We start from the raw sequence: 16445 nt of genomic DNA, 5'->3' as shown, positions 1-16445 counted from the left end.
CATTTGCATATTCCGCACTTAAAAGTTTTCACAATGCATAAAATTAACCATAAAGCACCGCACAAATAATTTCCTTTTCAATGTATAATTACATTTAAAAAAATAATTTAAAAAGCAATTTACAACTGTGTGCGAATGTGTGCGCGCGCACGTGTTGCGCGTGTGCCGCGTGTGTAAATCCAGCCCGCCCTCCAATGGACTGCCAATCAATCAATCAATCAATCAATCGATCAGTCGATGTGATCTTGATTGATTGTGCAGTGATGGATGTCCTGACTTGTTTTTGCCCACCTGTGCTGTCCTTTCATCTTTGCCCCTTTCTTTTGGTGAACAAGGTGTACCTGCTCGTCTGGTTCTCGCGCGCGCGCGCGCGCGCACGCACGCGCCACCGTGTTGCTGCGTGCACGCGCACGCCGCTGCCGCTCGTCTCGCTTCTGCTTCACTTCCAGTATCGACCTCCTTCCTCGCTCCTTCATCTCCTCGTGCCGCCTCCGTCTCCACCCTGCTCGTCTTCCTCTTCTTGCTCCTCTCTTTTTCTTTCTTTCTTTCTTTCTTTCTTTCTTTTCTTTTTTTTTGTCGTGTAGCTGGCGACCGGCGAGTCGTCCTCGCTGCGGAGCTTCCTTCATTTTCGCGCGCGGGCTGCATGGAGGCAGGAAGCCAGGAGGACCCGAGCCATGCCTGCCGGTGAGCCTGCTTTCTTTGTTTTCTCTTTCCACCCGACAAAAGACAAAAAAAAAAAAATGACAACAAAATGTTTTGGATGAATTGTCGCGCGTGCGCGAGTGAGGGCTCCTGCGTGCACGCGCGCTTCCAGCTCTTTTGTCTGCCGTGCGTTTTGTTTTGAGGTGTTGCTTTCGTCTCAGTCAGAGATTATTAATACTACTAATAATAATACAGTAGACCCCCGCGACTCGCGGTTTGGCAACAGCGGATTCACCAATGCATGGAACCCCCCCCTGAAAATGCCTATTAGCAGCATCCACGTGTCAACAAGAATTTTTTGGGTGACATAAAAAAAAAGTCGATTTTATAATTGACACTTTTATAATCAACACCAGTGATACACAGATTTGCACTATTTACGGAGTGACACAGTTTATCACCAGCGAAAAGCGGGGGGGGGGGGGGCTCTACTGTACGCTTGAAGCCATCTGGGGACAAATGACAACAAAAACTAATAAGAACAGAGTTCTACTCTGAAGTCAAAGAATGAAGCAGTTGATCGACAGCAACGCTCCTCCTCGGTGATTTGACGCCACTTTTGTTTGTTTTGTCCCGTCGCAGCAGCCAGCACCTCCCCCGGCATTCTTAAATGACCCCAGGCTGAGGGCACGGGGCGGGTGGGGGGCACCCGGACCGGACCGGACCATGGCATGCGGCCCGACCCGGGCAAGCAGCACTGACCATGGGACTGCGGTCCAGGAGCGCGGCGAGTGGCTCAGAGGACCACAAGAAGGACCCCTCGGACCAGCAGGGTGGAGTGGGGGGGGCCAAAGACGGCGCCCTGCTGGCGACGGTGGCGCCGGACTACAAGCGGGGGTCGCAGGGCACGGCCATCGGGCTGCTGGCCAAAACCCCCCTGAACTACAGCCGGCCCGCCAAGAGGAATAACGCCCGCAAGAGGAGGATTCAGAACATGATCTACGACGCGCTGGAGAGACCGCGAGGACGGGCGCTCCTCTACCACGCCTTCGTGTGAGTAACGTCATCAACAATTCTCACTTTTTTTTTGGTTCGCTTCCGCTTTGGGTCTGAACACATTTGGCCGTCATGCTTTGTTTCTTGGCCTCCTGTCATGTGCGGGCGATTGACATCTACTTGTTACTAATTACAATGAAAAAAATGGAATGAGCTCATTTGCTCCCAAAAATGTATGAATACGTTCTGGTCCCGAAAACGTATTTATACGTTTTTAATGTTTGTTTGTTTTTATGCTAGAGAATACAGAAGGTTTTGATGCAGCTTCTGAACTGAAGCGAAATGCTTGAAGCAATGGTAGTTATTACAAAAAACGGCCGGCAGGTGGCAGCAGAGTATAAGAGATCAACCAGGGCCACGTTGCAAAAAGGTGTTTTTCCCATTGTTTTCAACAGATTTGTGAATAATGATGAAACTTTGCAATATTCTAATGCAAATTGCTGCAAAATGGAAACAGATAGAAATATTTTTTTTTTTCCTGATGAAAAAAAGAGACTGGAATCTTTCTTTTGGTAGGTTTTTATAATAATGGAACACAATATTCTGTGGGCCTTGCAAAATCAGTCAAAATCCAGTAAAAAAAGAAGACGAGAGCGAAGGGGGTTGCTTCAGTCAAAATGGCTGCATGTCAATGAGTTAAGTGTGAGAATAGGGTAAAAAAAAAAATATATATATATATATATATATATATATATATATATATGCAGTACGTAACAGCGTTCCTTTGTGGTTCGGTTCGTTGCGTCTTAACTCTGATTTTCATTTGCGACCATAATTTCATTGATTGCAGTTTGACCTCGATTGACCCTTGCTGACACATTTCGAGACTATTTAGAACAAGCACAAACCACACAGCAAAAGTGCAAAAATGATACGAAAAAACTTCCGGCGGTGTCCTCCTGGCCAAGTTTGGTTCCGTCGCAGGAATCCTTCCAGTTGTCTTTTCTTCCGTGTCATGAAATCACTTGCAAGCCGCTGGATGTGACGTCGGCAATCTTCGGCACTGGAATGTTGCTTCCCGCCTTGGCCCTATTTATTACGTTGAACGGGATTAGGGTCACCTCACTACTCCAACAACACTACGGTATTCCTATTTTTTATTCCTCCCAATTTTTTTTTACATGCATCTACTTCCATATCATTCAGCCGATGCACATCATTCCAATTTCAACACATTTTAAAAAAAATTCACGCCGTGGAGGCTATTATTTTTTTCATTCCAAATATTTATGTTTTTTTGCAAGATTCCACATTTTTACTCCAAAATTCCCCATCCATCCCCAACGAGTTTCCCTGGAATGTTGTTGACCTTTCATTCCAATGGCACATTCAACACATTTACATCGTTATTCAATTCTGCTCGGAAACTCGTCCAAAATTCCTCAAAATTGTACGTTTCACAAAATTTACGAAAGTCACCAAAAAATTGACCTCTTTATTCCCAATGACACTTTTGACAAAACATTCACATTGTCCCCATTTGAAATTCAAAATGTTCCACTCATTCTATTTTGCAAAATTACATACCAAAAATTCAGATTGACCAAAAATTCAACTTTTTCCCAAATAATAATACGATTCCATTATATTCAATATCAATCCATGTTTCAATATTTTGTTATTCAACATTTTATCCTTCACACGCAATTTCTCCATCAACTTTGAGTGCAACATGTAAGGCATCTAAAAGATTGGACGCCGGCTGCGTGTGAAGTTTAACACACGACACTCATTCCTCCCAAAAGCGATTGTCGCCGTCGAACGGGCAAACGGCAGTCAAAGGCGAGCGAGGAACGCCGCCGCGATGACACTCGGTGAGTCAGCCATCAGTGTGCGTCTGGCGTCCCATCCATCAATATGGCCGCCCCATATGTGAAGGTGTCGCCGACTTTTGTCAGCCAACGCGTGCCGTGACATCATCATCATCATCATCATCATCAGCGCGGCGCCGCCACAGCACGAACATCAACATTTCCCGGTGGTTGTTTACGCTTCGTGCGGGGCGACGGGCAAATTTGCTGCAGTGCGAGCGAGCGCTCGTGTGCAAAGCGCGTGCATGTCAAATCGGTGACCTTTCAACTTGTCAGGACTGACAGGGCAGATGCTGTGCCATAATTCCAACGACGTCGTTTGTGATTGGTTCCCTCTGCCGGGCTGCATCTCTTTACAACCGTCACGCGACACGGTGACGTCGTCAGATGATGACGTCATACAACGCCTCGAAATTCCAGTGCGTGATTTGAGTCGATTTTAAAAGTCACCTGATTGATGTCAATGTCAAATAGTTGATTGAAATCACGATCTGTGACTTAGTCCATTTTAACTCCCCTGTTATGCTGTGGATCAAAATGACCCACTTACAAGTGAAAACAAATGTACGCTTTTCGACATCAATCTTGACACCGACAGACAATAAAAAAAAAGTTCATTTCGACATATTTGCAGTGAAAAAGGATGATTTCGATATACCGGGTCAAACTGACCCAACAAGGTTTTTTTACTATGAAAGTTCACATCAACTGATGAAGAAATTAAGTTCGATGCACTGTATGTGCAATGGAAGCGGCTAATAATACCGGTATGCAATGTTTATCGGAATGGTTTTGCAACTTTGAACATAGCCCGGGTCAAATTGACCCATTTTAAAGTTGAAGATACAAATTAGTAGTTTTTTGCGATGAAACTTCTCATCAATTAATCGGGCGGGAACATTATTGCTGTTGCTGAGAAAGCGACATAACAGGAGGGTCAAAGGTCACATTGACTATGTGACTTTAAGGGGGATGATATATATATATATATATATATATATATATATATATATATATATATATATACGTATATATATACGTATATATATATATATATATTTATATATATATATATACGTATATATATATATATATATTTATATATATATATATACGTATATATATACGTATATATATATATATATATATTTATATATATATATACGTATATATATATATATATATTTATATATATATATATACGTATATATATATATATATATTTATATATACGTGTATATATATATATATATATATATTTATATATACGTGTATATATATATATATATATATATATATATATATATATATATATATATGTGTATATATGTATATGTATATATAACCCGGGGGTTGTGCCTTGGCGCCACCGCGGCCTGGGGGGTTGTGCTTGCTTTTCATTTTATTGTGCTCCCCTCATTTTCATGCATGCCAGATCCACCACACGAGCATCTACCGAAATGCAAACACAATCTGCTTCTTCCTCTGGTCGCTGAATCAGTGGAGGCTGATGTCTGTGGATCTCACTTTGCTTCATCTATCCTTCCTTCCTTGCCTCAGTGTTTCCTTTGGTCTCTAATTTGTTGGAATTTATATGCTTCTGGGGTTGGTGAAAGATTCTGGTTTGTAACCCGGTGGGTAGTAGGTGGTGTCTGGTCGGAGCTGGATTTCACTTTTCTTTCTTTTCTTTGATCCTTCCTCGGGTCTCCTGACAACTTCACGACTCTAGCGGGATTCTGAAGTGTTCGGTTCAGGTGAAGGGTATGAGATTTTTAATAGGTTTTAGGTGAATTAATATGCACACACGCACCTGCACATTCACATACAAAAAAAAGAGAGAGAGACAGCAATGATGATGACATGTCGAATCGGTAAACAATAGTTAATCAAATGTCAATAAACACTACTGAGCTCTCTCACGAAAGAAAAAAAAAGATCAGGCAAACCTGACTTCGTGGACGAGGGTGACCGACAAGCGGGATGAGCAAGCTCATCGTTAATGAGCCAATGGTCCTCCTGCTGGGCGGCGTTCAATTGCAGCGGGGATTGTGGGAGGTCGCGGGGAGGGCACGGTGGTCCCGGTGGGGTGAAGCTTCTGATTGGACGCCAGGCCTTGCGAGGGCCTTCGATCTTTATTGCTCCCCACAAGATTTTCATCCTGCTTCAAACACATTTTTTTGTGCACTCAAAGAGCCTTTGTGGTCAAAATGGACGTCCTTCAGAGTCGCGGGCGGCCGACCACATGACCACTTGTTTGAGCGTGCGCCCGTCACGTGGACTTAAGACACCCCGATCAATGCGAGGGTGTCAGGAAGTGCCGCCGGTGGTTAAGAGCATCGTTAGCGCTCACTTTGCGGCCGCGGTCATTTCACGTAGCGCGGAAGTCGTTAGCGCCGGCTAATCAAACGTACATAAATGACCGGCTGCCATCTGGCTGTCAGGTTTGACACTTCCGGATCGATGGAAACGATTAGCTGTTTTTTACGCGTTTTTTATTTATTTATTTCCTCCCCGGCGGGACTCGTCTTTGAAGCGGCGGCGGCGGCGCACAGGAAGCCGCCGGGCTGTCGAAAAAGCACTTAAATGCGCACAGGTAGTGTCTTCGGGAGGTCGGCTGCCACATTAGCGAGCGACGTGCTAATGTGGCAGGAAGGAGAACCTGCAGAGAAGCTAAAGCACAACAGCAACAACAAATGACCTTTAGGACGACAACACCTCAACTCTTGCTATTAAACACGCAGCAAAAGAAGTGCGTACGTTGCTTGACACGCTAATTGGAGCGTTAGTTGCAATGATAAATATGCTAATAAACAACTAGCCACAAATTTTTTTTGTTTTTGTTTTTCCCTTCTTCTAACTAGCCACAAGGGCGAACTTGCTAATATACGCTAATTTGACCACATTGTGGCAAATGCTAAGAGATTCTAATAAGCATCATAGATGCACGACCTTAGACCAACCGCTTTAAATTGACTCTGGCATGTGAGTTATTAAATGGACTTAAGTCACGTGGCTCTTTAAATCAACTTCTAGAAAGGATTTATTTGTTTCACTTGCATGAAGTCGACTCTTTCAATCAACCAAGTCGTGTCACTCTCTTTGAATTGACTACTTTAAGTAGACTAAGTCAAGTGACACTTCAAGTCGTTAAACCGACTAAGTCGTGCCACTTGCGTTGGAGTCAAGTGACTCTTTAAATTGACTAAAGTAACTGGAGCCTCTCTAACTCAAGGAAGTCATTTGAGTCTTTTAATGGACTAAGTTGTTGTGACACACTTGAAATCGACAATCATTTTGACTCTTTAAACCGAGTCGACTCTTTCAATCAAGTCGTGTCACTCTCTTTGAATTGACTACTTTAAGTAGACTAAGTCGAGTGACACTTCAACTTGATGAATTAACTGGAACTCCTCTAAATGAAGTCAGTTCTTTGACTCTTTAAATGGACTGAGTTGTTGTGACTCACTAAATCGACAGCCATTGTGACTCTTTTAGACCAGCTAATTCATCTCACTGGCTTTGGATGACTACTTTAAGTACACAAAGTCAAGCGACTCTTTAAATTGGCTAAAGTAACTGGAGCTTCTCTAAATCAAGGAAGTCATTTGAGTCTTTAAATGGACTAAGTTGTTGTGACACACTTGAAATCGACAATCATTTTGACTCTTTAAACCGAGTCGACTCTTTCAATCAAGTCGTGTCACTCTCTTTGAATTGACTACTTTAAGTAGACTAAGTTAAGTGACACTTCAAATTGACTAAGTCACTGGAACTTCTCTAAATGAAGTCAGTTCGTTGACTCTTTAAATGGTCTAAGTCGTTAAACCGACTAAGTCGTGCCACTTGCGTTGGAGTCAAGTGACTCTTTAAATTGACTAAAGTAACTGGAGCCTCTCTAAATCAAGGAAGTCATTTGAGTCTTTAAATGGACTAAGTCGTTAAACCGACTAAGTCGTGCCACTTGCGTTGGAGTCAAGTGACTCTTTAAATTGACTAAAGTAACTGGAGCCTCTCTAACTCAAGGAAGTCATTTGAGTCTTTAAATGGACTAAGTTGTTGCGACACACTTGAAATCGACAATCATTTTGACTCTTTAAACCGAGTCGACTCTTTCAATCAAGTCGTGTCACTCTCTTTGAATTGACTACTTTAAGTAGACTAAGTCGAGTGACACTTCAACTTGATTAATTAACTGAAGCTTCTCTAAATGAAGTCAGTTCTTTGACTCTTTAAATGGACTGAGTTGTTGTGACTCACTAAATCGACAGCCATTGTGACTCTTTTAGACCAGCTAATTCATCTCACTGGCTTTGGATGACTACTTTAAGTACACAAAGTCAAGCGACTCTTTAAATTGACTAAAGTAACTGGAGACTTAGTCTAAGTCTTTTCCTTTGCTTTAAGTCCAGTTCTACAATTCGATCAAGTCACGCTCCTCGCTTTGAATCGAATCGCTGTGAATGTGCTAGCCAATAAACATGCTAATAGCGCGTCTGGGAAGTGCGTCACTTTTTCCCACCTTTTATGTTCCAGCCTTATTCCAAAATGAAACGAGAACACTTTTATTTTTGCCGTTGATACATGCGCTATCGCAGGTTAGCAGGAGGCTAACGGCGGCGTGTTTGCTTCCGACGCGGTCGCGACGCGAATTGATGGACTGCGGGAAGCGGAGTCAAAAGATGACGACTCGAGAGTGTCGTTAAAGGTGAATCATGAGTACGCTGCTGGCTGGCGCGGCCTCACGCGACGGGGGGAGGAGCTGTGCCGAGCGAGACCCCCCCCATCACAACAAACGGCAACGAGCGGCGTAAATCAGCACCAAGCACAGCTCGACGCTGGGGCGACATTAACGCGCCTACAGGACACCGTACTTTGTTGTCATTAGTGTTGCCCACCAGAAGACGTACTTTATTGTTATTACTGCTTGGCACATGACGTACTTTATTAGTATTGCTCTTAAGAGGACAGACTTAATTAGTATTACTCATCACTGCATTGAGACTCATTGGACGTAAAAGTCTTTTACAACAAATCTCTTTACGCCAAGTAGCCTTGCGCCAACTCGTCTTAAATCAAATCTTTTCACGCCAAATGAAGTCAACTCTTTGTACATCATTTAAAAAAAAATCTTATTTAACATCAAATCATTGGATGTCAAATCATGACTCGTGAAATTATTATAAACAAATTGTTTTTTGTTGTCATTTTACGTCAAATCATTGCATGTCAACTTATTTCACGTCTCACGTTAAGTCATTTAAAATCAAATCTTTTTGCGTCAAATTCTTTTTGCATGAACTCATTTGACACCAAACTTTTTTTCACACCAAATCACCATACGCCAACTAAATTCACGGCAAATCTTGTTAAGCACAAAACTTTTTTGCCAAATCATTATGTCAATTTTTGGGGGGGCGCCAAATTTTCGTTTCACATCTAATGCTTTTTACTCCCCAAAATTTTATGTCAACTCTTGTTCCTTAAAATATTCTTACATAAACTCTATTTAGGTCAACTCTGTCAACTTATGAACTAATTTCACATCAAATAATTCAACATCAAAATAGTTTACGTCAACCAATTTTAAATCAACTCTTCTTTTCCTCCATTCTTTTTCAAAAATGTGCTCATTTGAATGATTGACATGATTTGATTTGAAATCACATTGTGTAAAATCATTGTTCATAAAATCGTTTTATTTTAAATAATTTCATGTCAATTCATTTGACATCTTTAAACACACCTAATTGCTTTAACGTGTCAGGTTCAGTCAACCTAGAACATTTAATAAAGAACGGACAAGGAAGAGAAAGACAAGAGACTTTGATTCTTTTTGCTCGCGAGGAGAATGGACAGAGATGTGCACAGATTACAATCTCCTACCACTCTGAGCACATTCTGTTAAGCCCTCTCTTTTTATTTTTTTAGGGCGATTACACAATCATTTCTTTCCTAAAGGTTGGGGGAACACACAGCAGCAACCATCACGGGTTTGAGTCATTGTGCAGATACTAATACAGACGTGTCGTCTTTCTTCGGCGCTGAAGGTTTCAAAAGTCAAAGTTCAACAGTTCATCCGCAAAGTGTTTCTATCTTGTGATAAGGGCACAGTTCCTGTTTTGCAGCTGCAACAGTTATGCTTTGCAATGCTATAAGAGTAAATATGGGATAACTTATGTACATTTATTCTAATATAACGTAAAATCATTTGATCTCAAAATCTACGGCAACCCATTTGACATTATGACATTTTACGGTAAATCATTTCACATCAAATCTTTTTGCTTCAAATTATTTCGCATCTTTCACATCAAAATCTTTTTAAGCCAATTTTTTTTTACGTCAACTCCTTTCACGTCAAATATAAAAAAAAAAATGTTTTATTAGTTTTATGTCCAACTAGTTTACGGCTTCTCATTTCATACAGTAATAATATCAGTAGTAGTGCTGTAGTGTTAGTAGTAGTAGTGGAAGGATGTTTTTGGTGGGGGAAGGAGGGGGGGGGGGGCTCATGTGCACATACATGTAACGTGTACGTAATCACTACCAGCAATGCCTGACAATTTGATACTCGCGTGCACGCACACACAAGGCGATCAATGGGTGAGGGGTGGTGGCGGCGGGACCCGGAGGAGGATGAGCTTACTGGCTGCAGAAAGGAGATCTGCTCTTTGTAAAAGACCCCCCAAAACCTCAGACACGGTGGGCCGCTCGTGCACTCGCGTTCACTCGCCAGCTCTGCAATCATTTGACATTTTGCATGTTAGTTGCTTTGCATTTTCTTTGAACTTTTGTTTTTCAAATTCTCTTAATTTTAGTTCATTGATAAAAAAAAAAAGCTTAATTTTAGTTTAATTTTCATTAGCTTAAGTATTAGGTGGGTTTTTTTCAGTATGGGGTATTTCTTGTAGAGATGTAACAATATGCAAACATCACGATATCACAATATGAACCTTACGATGCGATAATTATCACGTTATTGAGGGAAGGATGGCGATAAAAAAAAAAATACTGTATAAAAACTCACAATATGAAAAAAAAAAAGCTCATATTGGAAAAAAGCCCAATATTGTGTTTTTGTACATAACTGTATTGATATTGAATATAGATGTCTCTCCTTTGTCAATTGGGGCCATCTTGCAAGGTCGCTGGAAAAGCCATCAGATGGGTGATACTGCCCTCTAATGGATTATTCGTGCAATGCATGTGTCAGATTATATACGTCAGGGTTTTAATGGAGGGGAAAATTCTATACTCATGAAATAGAGGCTCAAAATGTCATTTATTTAATATGATGATAATTTTACATCAAATTGACGTTTTCTGTTGATGTCAATTCGTCAACTTCCAATAATTCATCGTCAACTGATTTCCCTTTTTGTTTCAGTCAAATCATGCTCCAAATCATCAACGTCAACGTATTCCTTGTCGCCGCTTTTTTATGACATCCTGCAATATTTATTTCTAAACATGGATGATATTCAAAGATACAATTTCATGAAGTGAAACATCAAACTTTAAAGCTACTTTTCCGATTTGCAAATGATGGACTTGATGCGATGATGGTCAGCAGTGGACGTGCGTTAAAATGCTGACACGCCATCTTTTTGGATAAGACGTGTGAAGCGGTCGAGGACACGGCCGCTCGCTTTTGGGTCTTGGCCGAGCGTGATCAGCATCGAATTTCCCGGCGAAGTCGCCAGCCGCTGACTGCGCACTCCCGCGTGAGCGACGCTCATCATTTATTCATCTCCACCACCCCCCCCCGCCCCCCCCACCAAAAAAAATGCTAATGGCGCCTCGCCTCCGCTTCCTGCCCTGGCGGAACGCTTCCTGCTTCCTGGACGGCAGCGAATCTGATTGGCTGGAGGACGGATTGCTTTTCGCTTACTAGGTTGAAAGGAGACAGAATTTGCCTCACACGCCAAAAAACTTCATGGAGAAATCAATCAGGCGCCGTTTCTAAGACCATATCAGACTTAAAGCAGAGAAATTCAAATCATTTCACGTCAAATGATTTGACGTCCAATCATATGTTAAATCAAAATTAGCGATAGATCGATGTGTTTTTTTCAAGGCAGACGGCGATACCGATTTATTAGTAGTCAAGGAAGCAGATAAGCAATATTTCATGTGCAGCAAAAGAGAAAATATTCCTGTAAAAAAATTTTTTTCACAAATAGTCAGATGACAACAACAACAATCTTTTTTTTTAATATAAAATTACAATTTGTGCATTTGACAATTAAATACCTGAAAATGAATTTCAAGTTCAGTGACTTGTTGCTGCAATGTTGCGTCCACCATTGATAACAAAATTCGCCTCTTACGTTGCGAACCCTTGCTTAAGTCCCCAAATATGGTCGTCACCCTCCGAGCCCTTCCTGCGAGTGACCAAAGTCAGCGTGGATGACATTTCACACACTTGTTTGTCTTTTTAAGGCCAAATCGGCGCTGCAAGGCCCGGGGTGGGGGTGGGGTGGGGGGGGGGGGTCTGAAGGGCGACAGAGGACACGGTGGGGGGTGACGGGGGGGTGGGCTTGATATATGCTGACACTGCAAGTTGGATTTATTTGCAAAGACACCAATGTTCTCGTTTTTGTCGGGACAAGCACTTTTTTTTTTCTGTGCCTCACTGACTGTGATGATGTCACTTCAACTTCCTGTTGAAAACATAACAATTAAAAATCAATTGTGACCCCTCACAAGACCCTCTCGTTCGTCACCGTTATCGTTCTTGGGACAAATAACATCCCAAAGAGCTTTCACGCTCTAAAAAGTTATCTAAGTTGTGTTGGGGGAAATTTGCACGTCGGACAAAAATTGGCCCGGTCACACTTGATGAATTAATGAACTCTTTGAATGCCGTCGACGGAAATTCCCGGTAAAAAAAAAAATAAGTTTAGCTTAGCAATGATGTGCACGTGAACATGATCAACTTCTCAATGCACAGCACAATGTTAAAAAAATAATAAATACATTCAAACCGGAGCTGTATTGGCATTTGCAAATAAATCGGAAAGTTTATTGGCACAAGTGTGGGAACATTCCACATCGAAACGCGCAACGTGTGGCGCGATCATTTGTCACATGGCCGCTGCTCGCCACTGAAGTCAGCCACTCGCTTGGTTGAACTCATCTCGGCTCTCACCGTGCTTTTTTTTACAGCGATATTCACGTTAATGTACCTTACTAATACACCATTATACCTGCGGAGGTTTTTTTTTATTTGTGGTCATCGATTCGTGGCTTGGATTGTCACGAACGTGCACTTTATGCGAACCGCTGACGCTCGTGTCACTTATTGCGCAGGACGTTTAAAGAAATGATAACAAATAACAAAATCGTGGATGAATGAAATTGGTTGAAAACAAGCAAAGTTGCTGCTTTTGTCACTGATGCCGCCAATCATCGCAAATTTCCAATTGCCTTAAAATTGATTTCTAGTCAATTTGGGCCAACTCAAAAAGTGGCATAAAATCCAGAATAGATTCTTACAAACTCCGCCTAATTGTATTCATGATACAACTTTCATGAAATATATGTTTCTGGAGTTGGTGAACGGTATGGGATTTTTTCTAATAGGTTTTTGGTGAGCTAACGAATACACACAAAAAAAAATTTTAATAAAAAAAAAAAAGAGCAATGATGATGACATTACCGAATGAACAATATTGAGCTCTTTTTGAAAGAAAAAAAGCAACAAATAAAAACAAAAACAAAAAAAAAATGATACAACTTTCTATCCAACGATATCGTCTATTTTGATATCTTCCCTCACTTTTCACTGGTGAGACATTCCGGAGATTTTGGCCTCATTTTCATCATTTCAATTTTGATGAAATTCAGCCCCCGAAGCCAGTTTGACGTCACTTGAAATTCGTTTATCATGAGTAGAATCACCAAAAAAGTCTCAAGAAGCCATGTTGGAAAAGACACAGGAAGTCTTCCAATTTTCCAAAGTCCGCATGTAATAACTCCCAGCGTCCTCAATTTGTTGCTGCTCTTAGCTTCCGTTTCCAATTTAACGTCCCCTTAAAAAAAAAAAAGACAAACGACATCTGAATGAGGTCAGCGAGAAGGCGGGGCAGACGACACGACGATCAATAAACTTTTCCAATACGTTTGCGCTCCAAAGGACTAGCGGCGGGACGTTAGCGGCGGGACGTTAGCGGCGGAGGAGAGCTCGCCCTGGCATGCCACTGAGCCCGGGGATGATGGATGGCACTTTTAGCGCCGTCCTGCCTTGGAGGGATAATTACATCTGGAGAACACACAGCGCGGCTCTTCCGTGCCGCCATTGGCCAACCACAACACGCGCACGCACACGCTCGCAATGTTGTGTGTGAAATGAGTGCACGCTAAATCCGACATCCGCCAGGGAGTGCACGGCGTTATTAGGGTTATTATAGTTTTGCAATTTTCATTTGAGTTCGTTTTTACTTCAGTTTGAGTTTTTGTTTTTTAAATTGAGTTAGTTTGACTTAGTTTTCAGGGTGGTTCTGTTGTTTTTTTTAATTAGTTTTAGTTATTTAAAAAAACACTTAGTTTGAGTTTAGTTTCTGAATTAGTTTTCTTTCTTCTTCTTTTTTAAACAAACTTAACTCATCATCTGAGAATAATATCATAAAATGAACATACAGCAGTTGATTTTCATCTTCAGCAAAAACCAGGCTGGGCTGAAATACTTCCTGTTTTCACTCTTCTTCTTTCAAATCTAAACGGTGACAAACAAATAGCATGTTGCCATCTAGTGGTCAATAGCAAAATGACACCCAAAATAAACACAGACGGAACAAAATGGAGCAATTACATTTGTAAATGTCGATGTTTAGATAACTTTTTTTTTTTACGTTCAATCTGCTTTGTAGGTATATTAGTAAACGCACAATCCACAATTGAATTTTCAAAATAAAGCTGAACCGTACTACAAGAGGTCAAGTAATTCTTTCTCAGAAAATTAAATGAGTCGCTAATTCTGTGCTCGTTAGTGGCGCGATGCATTCTTCCAGCGTTGTCATTGGCCTGCCCTCCATGACATCAGCATTTTTCTCTCCTCTGATTGGTCGGTCAGAGCAGAGAATATTTAGTGCAGAAGAAACATGTGAAGATTCATGTCATGAATAAATGCTAACATTCTTCTTAGTAAGTCGCAGTGTCCCATGCTCCCTCCTCCATGCGTAACTGCTCACCCCTCCCCTCTCTGAGAAAACAACATCTGTCGTGCTCGTCCGCTTGTTATGGCAAATTGACCAATGGATTGGTCGTCGCGGTCAAACCGTCATCACAAAGACAAAAACAAAGTGATAAACAAGAACATATCGAGACGAATGCCAAGAAAGATTTCCTGCTGTTTTTTGTACAATTGTGAGTGACAAGGATTTCCAGAGCTGAGCGGCGGCGTCCCATCGAAGCAAAGTGATTAGCTCGACATTTGTCACCTCATTAACCGCGCGGACTTCAAGAAGTCTTTTCACGACAAATGCACAAGAAAGAATAAAAAGAAAAGAAAAGTGAGAAGCATGACGAATGACGGTTGGCGCGTCTGGTCTCACGACTTCCTGTGGGTTGCCAATCGCTTGTCTCTCTCTCCATATGTGACTTGACATTGACTGGCGACCAATTGCCAGTTTGTCTATATGTGGCATATCATTCATTGGCGACTAGTCCATCATTTGTCCATTTGTGCTCTGGTATTACCTGGCGACCAATCGCTAGTTTGGTGACCGGTCTATCATTTGTCCATATGTGTCCTGGCATTAACTGGGGATCAATTTGTTGTTTGTCCATGCTATCTAACATTTACAGGTGACCAGTCACTCATTAGTCCATATGTGCCCTGTCATTTACCCGATGGCTGGTGACCAATCAACTGTTTGCTGGCGACCAATCAGCAGTCTGTCAACATGTGGCATGTAATTAATTGGTGACCAGTCCACAATTTGTCAATATGTGTGCTGGCATTGACTAGCGACCAATCAGCTTTTTGTCTATATGTGGCCTGGCGTGGCTGGTGACCAATCAGCAGTTTGTCTACATGTGGCGTGTCATTCATTGGCGACTCGTCCATCATTTGTCCATTTGTGCTCTGGTATAACCTGGCGACCAATCGCTAGATTGTCTATATGTGGAATGTAATTGATTGGCAACCAGCCCATCGTTTGTCCATTTGTGCTCTGGAATTGACTGGCGACCAATCACCAGTTTGTCTATATGTAGCATGTAATTCATTGGCGACCAGTCCACCATTTGTCCATATGTGCCCTAACAATGGCTGGCGACCAATCAGCGGTTTGTTTATTTGTGGCCTGTCATTGACTGGTGACCAGTCTATCATTTGTCCATATGTGTCTGTTGTTTGTCCATGTTATCTAACATTTACTGGTGACCAGTCGCTTATTTGTCTATATATGCCCCGACAGTGACCGATGACCAATCATCTGTTTTCCATTCTGTTTACCAGGACAGGCGAGTTTTTCTCCATTTGCCTTTTAATGTTGACCAGTCTATGTTTGTAGGCTAGTTTGTTTATACGTGCCTACGACCAGTCCATCATTTGTCCACGTGCCCTGAACATTGCTGGCGACCAGTCAGCTGTTTGACCCTGGAAAAGATTCAATCACTTGGGTTTATTCCCCACAATTGTTTGAAGTGGAACGCGTCCTGTTTGGTTGCCATGGCAAAAAAAATCAAACGACGATTGCGTCTGCGATTGCTCGGCGGGAAATTCTTCTGACTTTGATCCTCGGGACACACACAGCCTTAATTATTAAACATGCACGCAAACACACACAAATACACAACTTCCCCCCTCTGGGCTCTTGCACACGGGAGGCGACGTCGCTCGCTCTCAATTCATTCCAATGGAAGCAGGGCCACAAGGCCAAAATCGCGCCCCCCCGGGCGACACGCGACATTCGTGCACGTGAAATTCCG

The 16445-nt window shown here is 42.0% G+C and overlaps 1 protein-coding gene across 3 annotated transcripts in view; it reads left to right on the top strand.

Moving 5' to 3' along the window:
• The first annotated feature begins 368 nt into the window (after window positions 1-368).
• Window positions 369-16445, top strand: part of kcnq3 (potassium voltage-gated channel, KQT-like subfamily, member 3) — a 57511-nt gene continuing 41434 nt past the window's right edge. For 2 of the 3 annotated variants that reach the window (XM_086075309.1, XM_086075293.1), the window contains exons 1-2: window positions 369-684; window positions 1285-1695. In XM_086075309.1, the coding sequence (XP_085931435.1) occupies window positions 1406-1695 (290 nt within the window). In that variant the 5' untranslated portion in view covers window positions 369-684; window positions 1285-1405. The remainder of the gene's footprint in view (window positions 685-1284; window positions 1696-16445) is intronic. The other variant, XM_086075301.1, reaches the window with a different exon arrangement.

The sequence above is a fragment of the Leptonotus elevatus genome, chromosome 1 (assembly GCF_054856555.1).
Source record: "Leptonotus elevatus isolate MCC_2025b chromosome 1, RoL_Lele_1.0, whole genome shotgun sequence".
Lineage (NCBI taxonomy): Eukaryota > Metazoa > Chordata > Actinopteri > Syngnathiformes > Syngnathidae > Leptonotus > Leptonotus elevatus.
The sequence above is the reverse complement of the archived record's forward strand: the minus strand, read 5'-3'. Positions and strand labels throughout refer to the sequence as shown.